At 42.9% G+C, this 22,534-nt stretch overlaps 1 protein-coding gene across 1 annotated transcript; it reads right to left on the bottom strand.

Moving 5' to 3' along the window:
- Window positions 1-294: 294 nt before the first annotated feature.
- Window positions 295-12,867, bottom strand: C1QTNF2 (C1q and TNF related 2). Its single transcript, XM_029913754.1, has 3 exons — window positions 12,627-12,867; window positions 4,382-4,633; window positions 295-2,453 (listed from the first exon to the last, which is right to left on the bottom strand). The coding sequence occupies exons 2-3, from the start codon at window positions 4,623-4,625 to the stop codon at window positions 1,840-1,842; spliced, it is 858 nt and encodes a 285-aa protein (XP_029769614.1). The 5' UTR covers window positions 4,626-4,633; window positions 12,627-12,867; the 3' UTR covers window positions 295-1,839.
- Window positions 12,868-22,534: the final 9,667 nt, after the last annotated feature.

The following is a 22,534-nucleotide window of genomic DNA, read 5'->3' as shown; positions in this document are numbered from 1 at the left end:
TACTTTCTAACTGGAAAACTATTATAAAACCAAGATCATTCCAGCAATGTTTGAATTCAGCTTCATGTTTTTAAAAAGCAATTTAATGATCTTGCAAGATACAGCACAGTTACTGTAGTTAATAGTCATGCAAATATTGTGACTTGTAAAAGTAACATGAACACGTTTCCAACCTTGTGGGATTTCCTTTCAATGCATGAGAATTAAAAGAACTGGAACTTCATATAAATTTTCATCTAGAGAGATAGAATAAAGGAGACTAAAGAAATGACTGGGGAGACATGAGTGCATATCTGAGAAAAGAATTTGGCCCACGTTTAATGGGAAAAAGGTGAAGGGTTTCACTTGTTTGGCTGTCAAGATAGATATCTATATTATGAGTGTTTTACAAAGGGGAGTTTGTAATAGACATTTCTGGGGCTCAGAGCCAGATTGCAGTGCTTTATATCAGGATTGCTTTGGATTCTGCTACAGTACTTCTAACATTAGAGAACCATACCTCTGTTATCACCAGCTGATATACTTATAGGTAAAGGAAGAATGCTAAAAAAAAAATCTGTTATAACTCTTGACCTTTTTATCACCAATACAAAGCTGAATGTGGTTGATTCCAGAGCATCAGTAATATTTTTCCAGGGTACGCTGAAAACAATATCTTGTAGCAGTGGGTCACCACACTTAGGAATCGGATACAGTATGTGTGTATGCATTAAAGCCCTAGAAAAGAGCCTTAGCAGCAGCTAACAGATCCTGCATAGCAAAAGCTAGGGAGAGAAGTTCACACAACAGTTCATGGAATAAAAGTTTGTCCTCAGGCCAAATTTGGATCAGAATCTCACTGGGCCATTTGGCCCATGCAGCCCTGAGATGTGACACTTGGGTCCAGATCCAGATACCAACTTTACCAAAACTTGGGTGGAATCAGATCCAGGATTCCAGTGCAGGTCTCTCTTAAAATCTGATTTTGTGCATACTGGATGCATTCTGAAAGGTACTGAGTGCCATTAATACCCATTGAATGGGAGTTGAGAGCAGCCAGAATCTTACAGGAAGGTTTGCCATTGACTATGAAGGGGCTAAGATGAGGTCTTTGTACCAGTTCTATTTTGGCCAGACTGCTTTGCCCATTAATAATGCACTTATGAAGCTGCTGTTAGGATCTTAACAGAGAACTGCCCGACTCTTTAGTGGTTACTGAACTTTGACTTTGAATTAATGAAGATCCTTTCTGCAGCGGGATAGATATTGTCTCTAACAGTAACAGTGCTTCCGATACGAGGTTGCAGGATATAGATTTTGGCTCATTTTTTGTAATTAAAAAAAATAACAATATAGATTCTGCATTGGTGTTAAAGTTATAGTAATCTGACCACAGCATATATGCTTCGTAGAGGAAAATATAACAGACAACTCCAAGGATTATAAAAAACAATCATTAAGGGTACTTTAAAGTGGTCACACTGATCCTAAGACTATTTGTATTACTGTAGCACCTCGGAGCTCATTTATGCTAGGGGCTGTACAAACCCAATAAAAGGACAATCCTGGTGGGAAACACCTGATACCAACCAAGTGATAATTGCTCCCCACCTCCAAGTAAACTATATGCGGAGTATCTTCCCTTTATCTCTAGGTAAAGGTTATAGGAAAGCTTGTGCTAAAACTTAAATGACATTCAAATACAATGCTTTAATGGTATGGGAGACTTCCAACTAGCCAATGCAGCCTTACAGCTCTAAGAATGCAGAGTCCTATGATTATCTCACACATACACACTTAAAGCTGTACTTTGCTTGTATAAGCTCCCAAACTCACTTCCTATATTTTGACAGTCTCCTCCTATATTTCATTGAGATAATCCTGGTCAGCATATATAAGAAAGCCGGTAAATAAACTGTCTGTCCAGTAGGGATCATAAAAGAGCCCGTTTTGTTCCGAGTAGAAGATCTGCAACCACACCTCATCATCCTGTTTCAGGGAAATAATGGTTGATCCAGAGGCCACATCGTGGTTACCAGTGTTGGCATCAAATGTCTTTATTCGGTATTGCCCGTTGTGGACCAACCCAATGGCCAAGTGTTTATTGGCCAATGTTATGTCATAAGTGAAGTAGTAAATACCAGGAATGCTGCATATAAATTTCCCATTGGAAGCATTGTAGTGCCCGCCTTCGTTCATAAGGATCTTGTCAAATTTGATGGGCAGCCTCTCTCTCGGGTAGCTTTTGGTGACTGCGACTGAAAAGGCAGATTTGGCTTTTTTGGTGTCACAGCTGCATGGTCCTGGCATCCCAGTATCGCCCTTTTTCCCTTTGGGTCCTTTCTTTCCTTGCACTCCATGTTTCCCATGATTTCCCTTAATACCCTTCGGACCTCGTGGACCTGCTTTGCCGATGGCGCCTGCTTTCCCCTTTGGTCCTGGTTTGCCTGGGTTTCCAGTTCTGCCTTGGGGACCTAGAAGACAAATTGCCTTCAGTGAGGTTTTTAGTGAAAAATGTGATCAGGTGTGAGGGCGGTGTTATCATTACAACACTAAATTATCATATAGGAAGAAACCAGCCAGGATCCCCATCTATGGGCGATTTTAATGAAATAATACCTGGGGCTGGATGGGTACTGAGATCTGTCAATCATGTTGCCTTTTCTAACACAAACATTCAGAATGTACATTATAACAAAGGAACCTCAGTTTTGCTCACATTTTGCAACAAATTTAAATGAGTACTGCTGGAAGGGTGCAGAGTGAGCCTGACAATGTTAGAAAGTGACGTCCTCCATTTATCCATGGACAACACAGATAGAAATAGTGCAGGCTTCCCCCTCACGCCATCCTCTCTTGGTGCCTCGATCCTCAGTTGCCGAGTAGAAAGAGAGTTCAGTTCACATGTCCGTTTGCCCTTGGCATCTCTGCTGAAACTGCCAGTTAATACTGACTGTGATGGGAGTTTCTGTGCCATAGACATTTGTTCAAAGAAACAGGATGTAAACCTCCCAACACCTGGCAGGGACGGTCTAGGTATACTTGGTCCTGCCTCAGTGCAGGACTAGATGACCTCTCAGGGTACTTAAGCTCTGGAATAGGCTGAGAATCCCCATCACTAGAGGTTTTTAAGAACAGGTTGGACATTGTCAGGGATGGTCCTGCCGCAGCTCAGGGGAGCTGGACTTGATGACTTTTTGAGGTCCCTTCCAGCCTACATTTCTATGATTCTATGAGAAGGGTCCCACTGTGCAGACAATGTGAAAGAACAGAGCCTAATTTAAGACAGGATTCAGCTTGTGGGTGTAAGAAGCAAAAGGAAGTCGGGAAGGTGACAGTGAGAGAGAAGAATCTGGCCTTCATTACCATACTATCTGAATACCTTGAAATCTAATGTATTGATCCTCACAGCACATCTGTGAGGTAGGGCACTGCTATTATCCCCATTTTACAGATGGGGAACTGAGGCAGAGCGAGGCTAGGTGACTTGCCCAAAGCCACAGAGGAAGTCTGGCAGAGCAGGGAAATGAATATAGTCCTGAGTCCCACACGAGCCTCTTAAACACTGGTCCATCCTTCCTCTCCAGCCACTAAACATGCTGTCTCACGAAGAGAAGACTTTACAAAATGAAATACTCCTACAGCCAGTTGGCCTATGTTGGAGTAATAATGAGCTATGAGATAACATAGCAAAATCTCACTTTGGGAAGGGTCAGCAATAAGAGATGTCACCTAGGACTTTCTAGGCAGGCATGAAAGAAAAGAATCATGGATCTCAATTACTGAGAATTAATTAGTGTGAAATAAAATTCCCCCAGTGGTTTAACATGACCTATTTGGAACAGGGTGCCTTACTTAATTCAGTCACTGTTTTATCTGAGCCTCCATTTTATTTGCTCAGAACCTGCGGAATCAGATCATCTGTATGTAAAATAGAATTACTTCCACCTTCATTTTGATCAGCTTTGAATGCTTTAGGCAGGAATGCTTGAATTACCCTGTCTCTGAGTACAGAAAGAAAGTACCGAATTCGAGTCAGACCTGGGCCCCTTTCTGGGAGCTGCTAGATGTGAGACTGAGCTAGGAGCAGGGCTGGAACTGCTAGACAAGACAGTTGCATGACAGGTGAGAAACGTCAGGTGAAACCCAGAACTGGGACAATGGCCCAAGTATGGGTTTGGGAGCATAGGTGCTGGAACTAGGGCTGCTCGCTTGAAGTGGTTTCCATCATATAGAAGGTTTACAGTTTGGTTCAATGGCTCTCAGCACCCCCACTATATACTCAGCACCTATGTCTGGAAGCAGCTGTTTTTTTCAAATCTCCCTGTGTTTTCTGAACCTCTACTCTTCACCAGGATAGCCTGAAGTGTTAACAAAGCTCTAAGAGGCAGTTCCCTCTTACCTTCCTCTCCATGCTCTCCTTTCTCCCCGTCCTCGCCATCTTTTCCATCCTTCCCTGGAAACCCCATTCGCCCAATTATTCCTGGAGACCCTGGTGCTCCTGGAGGGCCAGGAGGGCCCTGTGGCCCTGGCATGCTGCATATGAGCTGGTGGGAACCTTTCTGAAATTCTCCTTTAACAAAGCCACTGAGAAGCTGATTAGCTACGCAGGGCACGGTCCAGATGAGCAGAACCACAGTGATCATGGTGAAACCTGTCATAATGAAACAGAGGGGTTTACTGACATGTACCATGGCAGGCCAGTATACACACAAAAGTATCCCTACCCACCTTGCCGGGGGGTGGGGGGAAGGAGAAGGAGTGTTTCTCCTCTCAATTAGGGCTAGTTGTATTGTTTTGGTGGCTGGAGGAGTGAAGTGAACCACCGCATTTGAATCTGGGATCCTCTCTATTGGACAGTCACATTGTTACCCTTACCTACACATCCACTTTCCTCTTCCCCTAATGAGAATGCCCCTGGCTTAACTCCTCTCCTTTGCTCTCTTATGACCTCTGCATTGAAATGGACTGGACAGCTGAACCTTATCTACTCCAAGATCACCCCCAAATTGGGGTTTGCTAATCTGGTTACCAGAAATGAAGGGGGGACAAGCAAAGGGATGGGAAAGCAGGTTTCAGGATAACAAAAAGGGCCTTTGTTTCCTCAGACCCCTCTTTCTTTCATCTCCTGCTGTCACCTCTTTCCCCAACCCTTATCATTATATCTCCTTCTTTCTTTGCTATTTCTCCTTTTTATGCTTGATCCCTGAAAGCTGTGAAATGCAGAGTAGCAGTAATGGCGTGGGGTGAAGGGAGTGATTTGCTGCCTATTAACAGAGCTAGAATCCTTACTGCTGGACTCTCATGTTTCTCATTACTCAGGGATCTAGAGAGGTAACTCCTGAATACTCCAAGGGATTCCTGAACTGTCAGCAGCACTTGTCAAGTGTGGTTGAGAAGTTGAGAACTCTACCTATTTTCACTCGAAAGCTGTTTTTTCAGATCCATTTATTTCCCAGTCTGCCAAAATCTCGGCTAACATATTTTATTTAACTTGCTTTTGCCCAAGGGCTACAAATCCAACATCCACCTCTCCTCACTCTTAGACTTGCTGAGCAAAGATCAGGGGGTAGCCGTGTTAGTCTGTATCGACAAAAACAACAAGGAGTCTGGTGGCACCTTCAAGACTAGTCTTTAAGGTGCCACCAGACTCCTTGTTGTTTTTGAGCAAAGATGTCTGTCTACCCTTCTGATTCCTTATCATGTCTCCATCAATTCCAGTCCACAGCAAGCAGCACACTCTACAGCAGGGGTCGGCAACGTTTGGCACGTGGCTCGCCAGGGTAAGCACCCTAGAGGGCCGGGCCAGTTTATTTACCTGCTGACGCAGCAGGTTCGGCCGATCGCGGCCCCCACTGGCTGCGGTTCGCCGTCCCAGGCCAATCGGGGCGGCAGGAAGCCGCGGCCAGCACATCCCTCGCTCGCGCCGCTTCCCACCACCCCCATTGGCCCGGGACGGCGAACCGCGGCAAGTGGGAGCCACGATCGGCCGAACCTGCCGCGTCAGCAGGTAAATAATCTGGCCCGGCCTGCTAGGGTGCTTACCCTGGCGAGCCGAGTGCCAAACGTTGCTGACCCCTGCTCTACAGCCTAATAACACACATCAGAGTCTCTCTGACTCTGAATATAGGCTGCAGCTGTTATCTCCTCACAGCTGTCGGAGCTGGCAGGAGATCACTGACATTCTTCAGTACTTTATTCTCTGCCTCTTCACTTCCCCCTCCAGGATCCCCCATCTTGCTTTGCCTTCTTTATACTGTATTCTTATCCCCTGATGTTTTCCTAACCTCACACCAAGTCGGCTCATTTTCCCTCCCTCTATTTTTTGTGCCTCCGTGTTGTTTGGTTAAGAATTCTAGCTCAAGCCTCACTGGAAATGGGTACCATTAACTAAAATCCAAATCTGGTTGTGTCTGTTTCCTCTTGTAGTTCCTCCCCTCTCCCTGACTGTTACATTGAGGCAAATTCTGCTCTTAGTTACATCTCTGTAATCCCATTCACTTTCATGGTGTTTCATGGAAGTTAGCCCATTAGCATGTAAAATAAACCGATTTAAATGTAATAGCAGAGGCGTCTACTCACTGATATACAGTACTTAATCTGGTTTCAGAGTATTCCAGATTCTGATACCCTTTACACCTATTCAGTGATACCACTCATGGAGTGAGGAGCAACATGCTGTGAGTGAGGGTGACAGAAGAGGGACCTAATGATATAATTTAGAGACAATTATGACAATATGTGAATTAGGGGCCTGATTCTGTGAGGTGCGGAATGAGGGCATTGAGCGCCATGTAGGACTGACTCCTTCACTGTGCTTATATCTCCCTCAGTAAAAATTTTTGTATGTTAAAAAAGGTGGAAGCTGAATTTCAGAAGTAAGTGGAGGACAACAGAAACTCTGTATACCTGTTATACAACGTAAGGGCTTATCTACTCGGAGAAATTTTACTGTATAGCTATTGCGAATAAACTATTCCAGAATAGCTCCCCAAAATTCTATTCCAGAATAAAAGTGATTTTTCTGGGATAATTACTCCACTCACAAAGAAGTTAAAACAGATAGCGATAGATACATGTTTAATTTTAGGTACTTGTATGGCCCCCATTACCATAGCATCTGAGTGTCTCACAATCTTTAATGTATTTATCCTCACAACTGTGAGGTAGGGCAGTGCTATTTTACAGATGGGGGGACTGAGGCTCCAAGAGGTCCCAGCTAAATCCTCAAAGGCATTTAGGTACCTAGCCCTCACTGAAATCAATGGAAGTTAAATGTCTAAATACCTTTTGAGGAGCTGGGCATTAGTGACTTGTCCAAGGTCACACAGGAAGTCTGTGGTGGAGCAGGGACTCAAACCAAGGGTCCCGAGTCCTAAGCTAGTGCCTTAACTGCTGGACACCCTTCCTTCATGTTCAGCAAAGTACTTAAGCTGTGCTGCTGTAGGGCTTCAGCATAGACACTCATTACAGTAGCGGGAACAGTTCTCCTGTCATAGTTAATCCACCTCCCTGAGAAGCAGTAGCTAGGCTGACAGAAGAATTCTTCCATCAACCTTTTGCTGTCTACTCCTGGGGTTAGGCTGGCTTAACTGTGTCGCTCAGGGGTGTGGATTTTTTACACACTGAGCAATGTAGCTGGGTCAACTTAACTTTGAAGTGCAGACCTGGCTGCAGTTAGATAATGCCAACTGTCTCACAAGGTGGTGTCTTCTCTGTGTACATCCCATAGGAGATTCTGAATGAGATAAACCCCATCATAATCTAAAACCAGAACATTTGACTTCATATGTTAATTTTAAACAACAATACCCCCTTAAACTCCACTTATGAATAATTATTAACTACAGAGGCTCCTGAACCAACCCACCAGATATAATCACCCATTTATATCCTGCTTAAACTGGTGATGGAACTGATTTTTGACTGCATTTTGGGCAGTCATTGAGCAAGATGTTACAGTCCAGTCATGAACTCTTTTTGTGGAGATCGAATGAGTACTACGGAGTCTCTGGAGCCAAGAGTTTGATTTTCTAAAAGCAGAGTTAGTCTTCTGTTTTGATTACTAACCACAGGCTGAGGATAAAATACTAGCCAAGTCAGAATTCTTTACCCATTGTATTCCCGTGTAAACAACCTTTTTGAAAAGTTCTGGGGGCTTCCTTTCCTATTTTTACCATGAGTTTTTAAGATCTCATTTGGTTCACTGAGACACAGGGCCTGAAGCTGCCCCCTTGTGCTTAACTCATGCATCTGATCTGTGTTCTCTGAACCTGGCAGGAGCATGCTTTACATGATGCTATGGACATCAGAAATTAATATGTGTGTGCGGGCGGGATTTGCAGAAGCGTGTAAACCTCTGAAAAATTTCCAGCATGGTTGTGTGTTTAAATCTCTATAGAGGAGAGGAGTCTGACCATTCCTTATTCAGAAACTTTAGAAAATGTCATTTCACTACATACTTATTGTCTCCTTCTGTGCTAAGAGTAGGTTGAATGTCACAGATGTAGAACTGGTGAGAAACTACCTACATTCAGTATGGTGTTTACAAGAGTGCCATCTGTAGTGATTGGGAGCTGCATCAAGGCCTTCAGAATCCACAGTACCTCATTTTAGATGCCAATTTACCTCTGTCTGCCCCATACAAATTTCTAGTTATCTCACTTTTACCATTGCAGATTATTGACAGCAGAGAAGCCAAGTCAGAAAGGGTGGTGCCTAACTCCTATTGAAATCAGGAGGTGCCTAAAAATTGAAGGCAGTTAGGTGCCTAAATACCTTTGTGAATCCTACCCAATGAAGTAAAAAGATATCACTTTAATATTCCTGAACTATGGTATTTATTGGGTCTGCCAGGTTAAAAGGGTTAGTATGCTTAATTAATGGACAAAGAGAGAGGTACACATAAGAACACAGTCCCTTCCCTTATCATAGAGCTTCCTCACCCTAGCTGTGACAGATACCCCTCTTTCTAAAAATATATAAGATAAAAGATTCATCCATCATCCCAGTTGGATTTTTCTTATCAGATGCTTATGTTCTACTAACTTAATATAAAATTAGTTTTTGTTCAATCTAACCAGCTTCCAGACAGTTCTCTAGCACTCTTTTCTGAATATCTGTAGGTAGGCAAAGCAAGTGTAGTTAAATGGACACAGATACAAGCTAGAGCATTAATTGTGACAGTATGAACTCTGTTATCTGTTACCAGGCACTTCTAGTCAATAGGAACACAGCAGTCTTCTGGGGCTACATCCAAAGCCTATTGAAGTCAAGAGAAATATTCCCATTGACTTAAAGGAGCTTTGGATCAGGTTACTGATGCTCTAATTAGCCTAGACATTAGAAACTGAGATTATTATTAAAAGTATTGTGCAAAACACACATCTAACATCCTTCCCTGCTCACGCTCTCTGAAGGGGAGGGAATATGTAGTATTGTGTCCTCCAAGAGCCACGTAACTTCTTATTGCAAATCCATTAGGAAACTATGCTACAAATTAACTTTGTATTGAGTGCCCCACACTTTTTCAATGTATATAATTAAGAACATGCAGAGGAGCGAGAGACATAAAACAGATCTCTGGAAAGAGTTCAGTTCCTGAGCTATTTTGATCATCTCATTCCTGTGTTCTTTCTAGCTTAATACATATTTAAGTTAATTTACGGCTGGTGAAAGGTGTCAGATTAATAGCGTTGGAGATTGAAACCACAGAACAGGTATCACCGTGGGCAGATGAATAAAGACCTTTGCTCAATGTCCAGCAACAACAATAATAATAATAGTAAAAAGCAAATAGAATGGTAGAATACCTAAGGAATGACACTGAAAATATTATGATACTACTGGTATGCCCTGGAATTCTGTTCAGTTCTGTTCACCCATCACAAATAGGGCCTAATGGAAATAGAGGGCATTCTGAGCAGAGCTGGGCAGGGAAATAGTTTTCCTGTCCCGCAAAAGTCTCTGAGATTTCAAAAATGTTCCCATCCTATTTTGGGGCAAACCCAAAACCTTTTGAGAGAGAGAAACCCTCCCAAACAGCTGAGTAATTCGGGAACTCAAGAGGGCTGTGGGAGAGTCAAATTAAGTCTCTGCTCTGCCTGATGCAGAACCTGAGTCTTTCACACCCCAGATGAATGCCCTAACCACCAGGCTTTTGCACATATGGGGCAGGTATCTTGCTCAGTGGATCCTAGACCCAAGAACTTTTTGTGAAAAGTTTCAGTTTTGTTGAAAAATTCCCAACCCGCCTTAATTCTGAGACCGGCAACAGAAATAGAGGCCTGGATAGAATTCCTTATGAAGAGAGACTGAAAAGAGGAGGGCTGTTTAGTTTAGAGAAGAGATGAATAAAAGGGAACAATATGGCATAGAGAAAGTAAATTGAACACTTTGGTTTACTTTGTCATAATCCTAGAATAAGGGCACAGTGGATGATGAAAGGCAGTCAATTTAAAACTGATAAATGCTTAATTATCCTGTGGAACTCATTGCAACAAGGTATCCTTTATAGTAGTAATTAGAAAAGAAAAACAGGACTTTTGGAAGGGATATAATGCCTCGTGCTTCAGGACATAAGCCAATCACAATCTTGTTAAGTTTAGGAAGAAAGCCTCCCTGGGGGCAGGATAGATGCCCACTGAGGGATTCCAATTCTCTCTCTCTCTCACTCTCTCAGCTTCAAAAAGCATATTGGAACCAGATCAACATATGACCCTGGCCTCTCCAAACTACAGGCAATGGTCCCAGTAGCAAAGGTCAGAAAGAAAAAGTTTGGCATATTGCAAGATTTCAGTTGAGATATTACAGTTTGAACAACATTCAATGATTGTTTTCTATATTCAGGGTGTTGTTGAATGTTTGATCAAAAATATATCCCTTGTGTAATAATACACAGCACTTGTAAAGTGTCTGACAAACATCAGCTAATTATTGGAAGCTCTTCAGGGCAGGGACTGTCTTTGTTCTGTGTTTACACAGCACCTAGCACAAATAGGTCCTGGTCTGTAACTGTGGCTCCCAGCTGCTCCCACAATACTGGTAGTAAATAATAATAATCCTCTCATTACCCCTTCAGTTTAGTAATGTCATTTTAATACACTGATTTTTCTGGGGGGAAATGAGAAGTGACTTGCCTAAGACTATGGAATGGGTCAGTGTCAGAACTCTGGTATTCCTGCTTTTAGTTGTGGGGCACATTGTTAGGGAATACGATACGGCAACCGTAAATAAAAATAAAAATTAGGAAGTGAAAAGAGAATCCAGGCAAGAAAAAGTTTTGGCCGAACACCACGAACGAGCCATGGATGAATGGTTGGAAGAACATCCTTTTTATTGTCATGTACCATAGTTAACAGTGCTTCTCAAAGTGGTGGTCCGCAGACCGGTGCCGGTCCGCGAGCCATCGGCTGCCGGTCTGCGGCGAGTTTCCTCATAAGAGCGTTGAATAGGATAATAATATGGCACTGGTCCCTGGCACATTGGGGAAAAAAAATTGCCAGTCCCCCACATCAGATAGCTTGAGAACACTGCTATAGTATACATTCTTTATTGCATTTCAGCTGCCTTGGAAATGTAAAGTCAGAGTAAAAATCCTAGAGCGGTTTATCCAAGTAGGAAAGTGGTTGTGTGGTGACAGATGACCTGACTCAATGGTAAATTTCCTTCAAGGAAGCTAAAAAGTACAAGTTGGAGGTGGGGGGTGTTTGAAGGGGCTGAGTGGGAGGGAACCTTCACCACACAGTAATTGACAAATGAGGCTAAAAATATATGGTGTTCTGTATTGCCTGAATAGGGACTGTAAGCTTTGCCCATGCAGGCTATTAACTGGTGTTGCCTGAATTATATTTCCTCCCTGCTGCCTTATGACCTTACAGTGTCTTCTAACACTGATTTGTAAATTAAAAGATTAGCTAAATCCTTGCATTCCAATGTTTCCCATAAATATTTGGACATCTGTTAAATAAAACAACAACCTCCTCACCCCAGATTCTTGCGGTATAATTCAAAAGGTCCTAATGTTCTTAAAATGACTGATTTCCCTTTTATTATAATTCTCATTACTGGTCATTATAATAAAGTATCTCCCTAATGATAGCAGCAAAGCACTCGTCCACACAAAATAAAACAATTATTTGATTTAAACAAGGTGTGCGATTAATAACTAGGGTGGCATGTTTAAAATGGATCCATTTAATCGCTTGTGTAGCTCAGTGAAAGTCAATAGATTTACATCGGGTCTGAATTGGGCCCATCGGCTGTTGTTAGGCAAAATGCTGATAACGTTACACTTCAAAAAAAGGAGAACAATATCCTTACGCTTTGGGTTGCATTACTGTCCTTGCCATTAAGCAAGCAGCGGATGCCTGTGCCAATCCCTCAGTAGCTTTGTGTAGAAAACCTCATTATACAAGTCACCAGTTAAAGAACAGAGAAAGAACTTCCCTGGGCTGGCTGAGCCCCGAAAACTCTATGATAAGCATTTTCCCACTGTAATATTTATTTTAATTCAAGACTGTTGCCATTAAGGATTCCTTTGCATAACTTGGAAACCTGACTGCTCAGTAATCTAGACCTTATTTAGCCAGTGTTTCAAAGTTAAGGATTAAAAAAAAAAAAGGGGGGGGGGGGGGAATTCTACTTACCAGCACTAATCTCGTCAGTAAGATCTTGACCTGCACTGGGAAATCTACTGAATCTTAAGCAGATGTTTCATTGCAAATCGTTGTGACACATTTTAGCATGAATCCCAGTTATTTCTGCAGACAACTTCCTTTCTGAGGGTAGCTTGAAAATTCAAGTCTTCAAACTGCGTTTTAAAAAGTTTATTCCTTTCGCTTCTATTCCCAGCTTCCTGCAGCAGCTTCAGGTTTTGGCTCAACTTTGCCAAAGGCATATTTTTATTATTGTGTAATGGGTTTGAGCCTCTTCCTTGTGTCACATGATATGGGAAGAGATTTTTTACACACATATGGCTGAAAAGCTCTTGATGCTTGGGATTGCCCCCACCCCTCCCTTTCCTCTCTCTGTTTCTCCTTTACAGACTAGTCTAAAAGGTTCAGACCGTGAATGATTCATGGTTGAGAGTTTGCCTGATGCAGTCTGTGTGTCTGTGCAAGGAGTGTTTGTAGGGAGATAGATTAGGTTAGCTTGACCCAGGATAAAAAATTCACACTTGATCCTTAGCACATTGGCAGGAGAGGAAGATCTTATCCTGGGGACTGAAACTCTGTTATCAATTCTAAAACGACTTAGGCAAATTGGTGGCAGGAGATTAGTCCCAAGCCTGGAAGTGAAATAAGTAATGATGGCAATGGAATTAATCACTGACATCATCGTTAACCAGACAGTGCAACTCAACGGCTCTACAAACCTTACTTTAGTTGGACATCCTCATTTTCTCTTACTCACCTCTGTTGCATATACAAGAACAATGACACTAACTCTTTACTTTTTTATTTATTACTGTATGGTGTATTAATATTTTGAAGTTGATACAGTTATTATAAGATTGGAATTTTCTTGGCAGTTCTCTCTCGTGCTTTGAAAATTATAAAGCAAAAATAAACGTTTGAAAGTATTCACAAGGAAAAGCAAACACAGAAACTATATGGTGGATAAGAAAGAAAATACTAACAGCAGTGTAGCAACCTTAATTTATAGATCTCAAAATGCATTACAGAGGTGAGTATTTTCATCATCCATTTGCTTCACTAAAGAGAGGTAAAGTGACTTACTTATGGTCACAGAACAGGTCAATGACAGGCAAGAATAGAATAGTTGGACCTCAAGTATCTGACAATGGCCAGTGTCTAGAATGACTAGGGCTGGTCTACACATAAAACTTAAGTCAACCTAGCTATGTTGCTCAGGGCTGTGAAAAATTTTGCACCTTGAGCACTGTAATTAGGTTAGGTCAACCTCGCCCTTGGTGTAGACACAGCTAGGTTGACAGAAGGATTTTTCTGTTGACCTAGTGACTGCCTCTCAGAGAGATGGACTAACACAACGATGTTTGAAAAGCTTTTTTTCTGAAATCAGGGTGAGTAAGAAGTTGCTCCCCAATCTCATGCATTTGATGGCAGGATCTGACATTCAACCTTTAAACAGGCATCTTGATATGAATTGTTTTCAGGCTTGTTCATCTTTAGCATGGAGACAGAAGGGTGGCTTTAAGGGAAAGCTATATGCAGACCTTTTGCTCATCCATGTATCCTAGGTACTTGTATGGCACACATTACCAGAGAAACCGAGCACCTCACAATATTTGATGTATAGATTGACATAACACTCCTGTGAGGTAGGGCAGTGCAAGAGGCCCTATTTTACAGATGGGGAACTGAGGCACAGAGAGACTAAGTGACTTCCCCAAGGAAGTGTGTTACAGAGTAGGGACTTGAATCCAGGTCTCCTAGAGTATTAGGCTGACACCCTAGCCACTGGGCTGTAAGCCCAATGCAACTTCCTAGTACTTCACGTGTGTCGAGAAACTCCTCTCCCCAAGCAGCTGGAATTCCATGTTTCGCCTAATACAGGACTTTCTGCGCCTTCTGCTGGTGGCCACCACGCTGGTGTAGATAGAATGACACTCATAGTGACAGTTGGCAGCATGTGTGCCCACCAGCATCAGACTTGTTTCACTGCTTCCCAGTGTTGATTTAATAAATCAGGAGAACTGAACTGTTTACATTTTGCAGGCAACTGGGGCCCTTCTTCCGGGGTGATAATGTGAAACTGCTGTTCCTGATGAAGATAAGAGTGAAAAAGGAATTCCACAAACACAATCTGTTCTTTGCTCTCAGCCTCTCTTTCTCCCTTTAACCCCATTGCTCAAAGTTAATCATCTGGTGGACATATGGTGTGCAATAATACTATTAAATTTTGGTTTGAGTCCATCAAATATTGTTTGTGATGAGGGCCTAGGTTCGCTAGGGACAATGAGGGAAATTCATATAGCCACGTAGATAGCTTGACTAATTATTATTTTTTTTCATGATAAGGAGAAAATATAGCCTTTGATCTTATACAGGAACTGATCTTTCTCACACTGAAGTCAATGGAAGTTTTATTATTATTTATTTATATTATAGTAGTGCCAGCCCCCAGCCCCACTCCTTCCACCCAAGGCCATGCCCTTTCCGCGCCCCCCGCCGGAGCCCAGAACCCGCCCACCGTGGCCATTGGCCCTCTCCCCAGGCTAACTCCTCCCACTCCGGCCTGGAGCGTCAGGGGGACGGGTGGTGTGTGGCCGCAGCCGTCCCAACCCTGGAGCACTGGGAGGGTGGGCGGCACAGCCCTGGCCCAGCCGGGGCCAGCACTGGGGGACAGGAGCTGCACACAGACTCAGAGCTGGAAGCGGAGGGTGGGGGGTAACCTGGGGGTGGAGTGTGAGCGGGACCACGCTTGGCTGTTTGGGGAGGCACAGCCTCCCCCAGCCTATGGTACCTGCTGCCCATGCTGGAGATGACACCAGAGCTGTTGCAATACATACTCCATCCATTTACTTAAAAGCTACACTGCTATATCCTGTATAAAGGTCAGAGTACAAACTAAAGGAGATCTAGAGATGCAAACTTGAATTGCACATACTACTGACTACATGTACTACACAGAGCCCAAGCAATGAAATGGATGCAGAACTAACTACCCTGTGTCCTTCATGGTCTCCTCCACATCAGAGGTGGGGTAGTAGAGGTCAAGTCTGCCTGCAGCTGCCCATGCTATCTCTGGACTTAAGATAAATAGAGGCCTCCAGGTTCTGAGTCATAGCCCTTTCCCTGAGCGCTACATTAACTATTTCCTCACACTCCTCAAAATGGTGGAGGAATCTGTTTACTTCAGATAAATGTGTCTCAGGCTTGGTCTACACTAAACCCCCAAATCGAACTAAGGTACGCAACTTCAGCTACGTGAATAACGTAGCTGAAGTTCGAAGTACCTTAGTTCGAACTTACCTCGGTCCACACGCGGCAGGTAGGCTCCCCCGTTGACTCCGCGGTACTCCTCTCGTCTAGCTGGAGTACCGCAGTCGACGGCAACCACTTCCTGGTTCGACTTATCGCGTCCAGACAAGACGCGATAAGTCGAACCCAGAACTTCGATTGCCAGCCACCGAACTAGCGGCTGGGTGTAGACATACCCTCATTTACTTGTAATCACCTCAGTCAAAACATAGGGGTAAATCTGCTGCACTTCTGTGTTTGTATGATTAACCTTGAGATATTTTCTATCCATTGGAGATTATCAGTGAGTTGTGAGCACTCAGCTAGAATCATTTTTCCCAAAGCGCTCTGATTTTCATAACTTTCACCTCCTACTGCTCTTGTAACATGCTGAGATTGGGTCCAGCTGTGTTTATTTTCTTAATTAACTAAGCCTCATGACATCCCTGGATATGCAAGTATTTTACAGAAGAGGCACAGAAATGTCCACAGGAGAAGGTCACACAAGGGAAACTAGGACTATAACCCAAGAGTCCTGGCTCCCTGTTCTCTAGATGCTAGACAATGATCCATTCCCATTTAAAAAAAATCCTTACTTTTAAAAAAGGGCGTTTGATTGCAGAAAAAGGTACTGTATGGGCATGGAACACTCATGGGATTCTTGAATACTTATTAGAGGGGTAGTCATGTGTGGTTCCCATTAAATGAAAACTATAAGGTGACACATCACCCTGCCCCATATGAATCAGAATCAATTCATACAGATGGTGGACCACCTCTTGTCAAATAAAAGGACTCCCACTAGCCCAGTTTAGCTGCCATAATTGCTCAGCTTTGTTTTCCTCGAATTGAAAATGCTCACATAACATCATAAGAATGGCCAGACTGGGTCAGACCAAAGGTCCATCTAGCCCAGTATCCTGTCTTCCGACAGTGGCCAACACCACGTGCCGCAGACAGAATAAACAGAACAGGTAATCATCAAGTGATCCATCCCCTGTCGCTCATTCCCAGCTTCTGGCAAACAGAGGCTACGGACACCATCCCTGTGCATCCTGGCTAGTAGCCATTGATGGACCTATCTTCCATGTATTTATCTAGTTCTTTTTTGAACCCTGTTATAGTCTTGGCCTTCACAACATCGTCTGGCAAAGAGTTCCACAGGTTGACTATGCGTTGTGTTAAGAAATACTTCCTTTTGTTTGTTTTAAGCCTGCTGCCTATTAATTTCATTTGGTGACCCCTAGTTCTTGTGTTATGAGGAGTAAATAACACTTCTTTATTTATTTTCTCCACACCAGTCATGATTTTATAGACCTCTATCATATCCCCCCTTTGTCGTCTCTTTTCCAAGCCCAAAAGTCCCAGTCTTATTAATCTCTCCTCATACAGAAGCCGTTCCATACCCCTAATCATTTCTGTTGCCCTTTTCTGAATCTTTTCCAGTTCCAATATGTCTTTTTTGAGATGGAGCTACTACATCTGCAGGCAGTATTCAAGATGTGGGCATACATTGGATTTATATAGAGGCAATATGATATTTTCTATCTTATTGTCTATCCCTCTTAATGATTCTCAAAATTCTGTTCACTTTTTTGACTGCCGCTGCACATTGAGCGGATGTTTTCAGAGAACTATCCACAACGGACTCCAAGATATTTCTTGAGTGATAACAGCGAATTTAGACCCGATCATTTTATCTGTATAGTTGGGATTATGTTTTCCAATGTGCATAACTTTGCATTTATCAACATTGAATTTCATCTGTCATTTTGTTACCCAGTCACGCAGTTTTGAGAGACCCTTTTGTAGCTCTTCGCAGTCTGCCTGGGACTTAACTATCGTGAGTAGTTTTGTATCATCTGCAGATTTTGCCACCTCACTGTTTACCCCTTTTCCCAGATCATTTATGAATACGTTGAATAGGACTGGTCCCAGTACAGACCCCTGGGGGACACCACACTCCATTCTGAAAACTGACCATTTATTCCTACCCTTTGTTTCCTATCTTTTAATCAGTTACCAATCCATTAGAGGACCTTCCCTCTTATCCCATGACACCTTACTTTGCTTAAAAGCCTTTGGTAAGGGACCTTGTCAAAGGCTTTCTGAAAATCTAAGTACATTATATCCACTGGATCCCCCTTGTCCACATGCTTGTTGACCCCTTCAAACAATTCTAGTAGATTGGTGAGGTATGATTTCCCTTTACAAAAACCATGTTTACTCTTCCCCAACAAATTATGTTCATCTATGTGTCTGACAATTTTGTTCTTTACTATAGTTTCAACCAGTTTTTCCCAAAACTGAAGTCAGGCTTACTGGCCTGTAATTGCAAGGATCACCTCTGGAGCCCTCTTTTAAAAATTTGCATCACATTAGCTATCCTCCAGTCATTTGGTACAGAAGTTGATTTAAATGATAGGTTACAGACTACAGTTAGTAGTCCTTCAATTTCACATTTGAGTTCCTTCAGAACTCTTGGGTGAATATCATCTGGTCCTGGTGACTTATTACTGTTTAGTTTATTAATTTGTTCCAAAACCTCCTCTAATGACACCTCAATCTGGGACAGTTCCTCAGATTTATCACCTACAAAGAATGGCTCAGGTTTGGGAATCTCCCTCACATCCTCAGCCGTGAAGACCGATGCAAAGAATTCATTTAGTTTCTCTGCAGTGGCCTTATCGTCCTTGAGTGTTCCTTTAGCATTTCGATTGTCCAGTGGCCCCACTGATTATTTAGCAGGCTTCTTGCTTCTGTTGTACTTAAAAAATTTTTTGCTGTTACTTTTTGAGTCTTTGGCTAACTGTTCTTAAAATTCTTTTTTGGCCTTCCTAATTATAGTTTTATACTTCATTTGCCAGAGTTCATGCTTCTTTCTAATGGACTTCCATTCAAGCAGGGAATGCTCCACTCCCTTCTTCAAAAGGATGGCAACACCCTCATGGTGTTGTACATCATCCCATCCAGAATACAGCAGAGTTTCTCCCGAGGTTGTTGTTAATCTTCATGATCCCGTCCATCTGCTCTTGCTGACCCCCAGCATGTGTAAGCTGTAGCGTCTCATCTCTGCTGTGACCTGAGCTAGCTTCCCTGTTTCATACCTTGTCCGTATGTTTCAAAAACCAAGTTTGGTTTTTGTCTCGATGTTGAGCACTTCAGTCTTCATGCCAGCAAACTTATGAGAGCCATACTGAAAGGGAAATACAATAATGTCACCCCAATTCAGTGCTATGCTCCGACAAATGACAGTGATGAAGAAGTAAAGGACAAATTCTACCTTACATTACAGGCGGAGTTAGTGAGAGTACCATGGTGCGACCTAACTATCGTCATGGGAGACCTGAATGCCAAGGTCGGTAAGGACAACACAAACAATGACAGAGCAATGGGAAGACATGGGTGTGGCACCATGAATGAAAACAGAGAAAGGCTTGTTGATTTCTGTAATATGAATGACCTAGTCATTGGCGGATCCCTATTTCAACACTGTGAAATTCACAAGCTGACATGATGTTCTCCAAATGGCAGAGATAAGAACCAGATTGACCATATCATGATCAATGGCAAATGGTGACGCTCACTGACAGGTGAAAGTGAGAAGAGGTGCAGATGTATGCAGCGACCACCACCTTGTGACAGCCTCCATCAAGCTAAAACTGAGAAGTGTGGGTCCACCAAACAAGGGACATAGATGTTATGACATTGACAAACTAAAGTCCCCTGAAATACAGGAAGCCTTCATTGTGCAGTTAAAGAACAGGTTTCAAGCACTTGCAGATCTTGATGAAGAGGAGGGGAATGCAGCTGAGATCAATAAGAAGTGGGACAAAGTAACAGAAATTTATAAACAGAGCAGTGAAGCCTGTCTAGGCTACAGGCAGAAGAGAAAGAAGGAGTGGATTACACCCAGCACATGGAATGCCATAGAAACCAGAAGAGCCCTGAAAAAATTTTTAGACAGAAAATCCCAGAAGTTAAAGAACAAATACCACAAACAGTATAGCAAGGCACACCAGGAGGTCAAATGCCTTGTGAGAGCGGATAAATGACATTATATTGATAATCTGGCAACACAAGCAGAGGATGCAGCTGCTCGTGGTAAACAAGGAACCATCTACAAAATGACACAGCTTATCAGTGGTAAACAGCAGACACCAAGAAACACTCTCATCAGGGGCAAACAAGGCCACCTATTAACAATAGAAAAAGAACAAGAAATGCACTGGACAAAGCATTTCAAAGAATTGCTGAACAGGGAGCCACCTAAAGAGGAAGCAAACATCCAGGAGGCAGAAGAAGATGTTGATATCAACACAGACACCCCAGCTAAGGAAGAGATAATTGAAGCCATCAAATCCTTAAAAAATGGGAAAGCTCCTTGCAAGGATAACTTGAATGCAGAATTGTTCAAGGTAAATCCAGAGTTAGCAGCATCTGTCCTGGCCCCTCTATTTACATCAGTCTGGGAAGGGAAAAAGTGCCGGATGAGTGGACCAATGGAGTTATAGTGAAGATACCAAAAAAAGGAACTCTCAGTGATTGTAATAACTGGTGTGGTATCACATCTTTATCTGTGCCAAGCAAAGTATTGTGTAAGATCATAGTTCAGCATATATCAGAGGCAGTTGATAGCATTCTCAGAAAAGAGCAAGCTGGTTTTTGGAAAGGGCTTGGATGCACAGACCAGATCTTCACTCTATGAGACATAATAGAACAATACTTAGGGTACGTCTATACCCAGCCGCTAGTTCGGCGGCAAGCAATCGAACTTCTGGGTTCGACTTATCGCGTCTTGTCTGGACGCGATAAGTCGAACCCGGAAGTGCTCGCCGTCGACTGCGGTACTCCTGCTCGGCGAGAGGAGTACCGCGGAGTCGACGGGGGAGCCTGTCTGCCACGTCTGGACCGAGGTAAGTTCGAACTAAGGTACTTCGAACTTCAGCTACGTTGTTCACGTAGCTGAAGTTGCGTACCTTAGTTCGAATTGGGGGGTTAGTGTAGACCAAGCCTTAGAATGGCAATGGCAACTCTACATGAATTCCATAGACTTTGAGAAGGCTTTTGATAGCATTCACAGGACCAGCCTATGGCGCATTCTGCAGGCATATGGAATCCCTCTCCGTATAATCAACATCATCAAAAGCTTTTATTTCAACTTTACATGCAGTGTTGATCACAGTGAACTCAGTTTTGAAGTCAAAACAGGAGTACATCAGGAGTGTGTCATGTCTACAGTCCTCTTCAACATTGCCATCGACTGGGTAATGCAGCATACAACAGAAGACATGCCAAGAGACATTAAATGGACACCCTTCTCATCCCTTGAAGACTTGGACTTCACAGATGATCTTGCTCTCCTATTACATACCCAATGCCATATACAAGAAAAAACAACTTGACTCAACACATTCAGCCAGCAAATTGGATTGAAAATCAACTGTAATAAGACAGATATCATGACCTTTAATATTGCCTCACCTCACCAGTATGGATAGAGGATTATGTTCTCACGAACGTAGAAACATTCACATACTTGGGCAGCACCATCAACCAGGACCATGGAACAAGCCAGGACACCCGGAACAAAATCAATAAAGCCAGGAACACCTTCAGGAGCTTAAATACAGTCTGGAAATCATCAACATACAAAACCAAAACCAAACTCAAGATTTATCAGAGCTGCATACTTTCAACATTACTTTATAGCGCAGAATGCTAGGGAATGAGAAAGTCTGACATGTCCAAACTATCTTCATTCTATACAACCTGCCTCAGAAAAATCCTCCGTATCTTTTGGCCCAGAACAATCTCAAACCAAGATCTATTGACACAGTTCAACCAAGAGGATATGAGCACCATCAATCCAGGAGGCATTGGAGATGGATTGGCCATGTGCTTCGGATGGAAACTGATTCTATCACCAGAGTAGCAATAAGATGGACACCTGAAGGCAAGCGAAAATGAGGCCACCCGAAAACAACATGGTGAAGAGCTGTGGAAGCCGAGCTGAAAAACCTGGGACACAGCTGGGGAACCATTGAAAGACTTGGCAGAAACAGACAGGAGCGGAGGAACTTTGTCACTGCCCTAAACGTCAGAGGCGTAATGGGAACATGATGATGATGATGATGATGCTCCTTTCTATTTTCCTCACTAGGATTTAACTTCCACTTTTTAAAGGATGCCTTTTTGCCTCTCACTGCTTCTTTTACTTTGCTGTTTAGCCACGGTGGCACTTTACTCTATGTATTTTAATTTGGGGTATACATTTAAGTTGAGCCTCTATTATGGTCTCTTTTAAAAGTTTCCATGCAGTTTCACATATAGTGCCACTCCCCAACCAGCATGACCTGTTCAGTCCTTCTGATATCGTTACCTCAAGGCTCAGAAGACCCATGGCAAGCTCTTGCTTTGTCACTGGGATTTGTACATGTGGCTCAGGAGCACGAATGTGACTGCCTTATGAACTATAAAGTCATCTTTGGAATAAGAAAAGTGATCCCTTGTGTCAATTAAGGTGAGACTGCACATTTATAATCTGCTTTGAAGTCACTTAGACTTGAGTCAGGCACTAAAATACCACAGCAGTGTATGTGGAATAGATT

Source organism: Terrapene carolina, unplaced genomic scaffold, assembly GCF_002925995.2.
Source record: "Terrapene carolina triunguis isolate 2854851 unplaced genomic scaffold, T_m_triunguis-2.0 Scaffold838, whole genome shotgun sequence".
NCBI classification, from domain to species: domain Eukaryota; kingdom Metazoa; phylum Chordata; order Testudines; family Emydidae; genus Terrapene; species Terrapene triunguis.
This window is presented reverse-complemented; position numbering and strand designations above follow the sequence as displayed.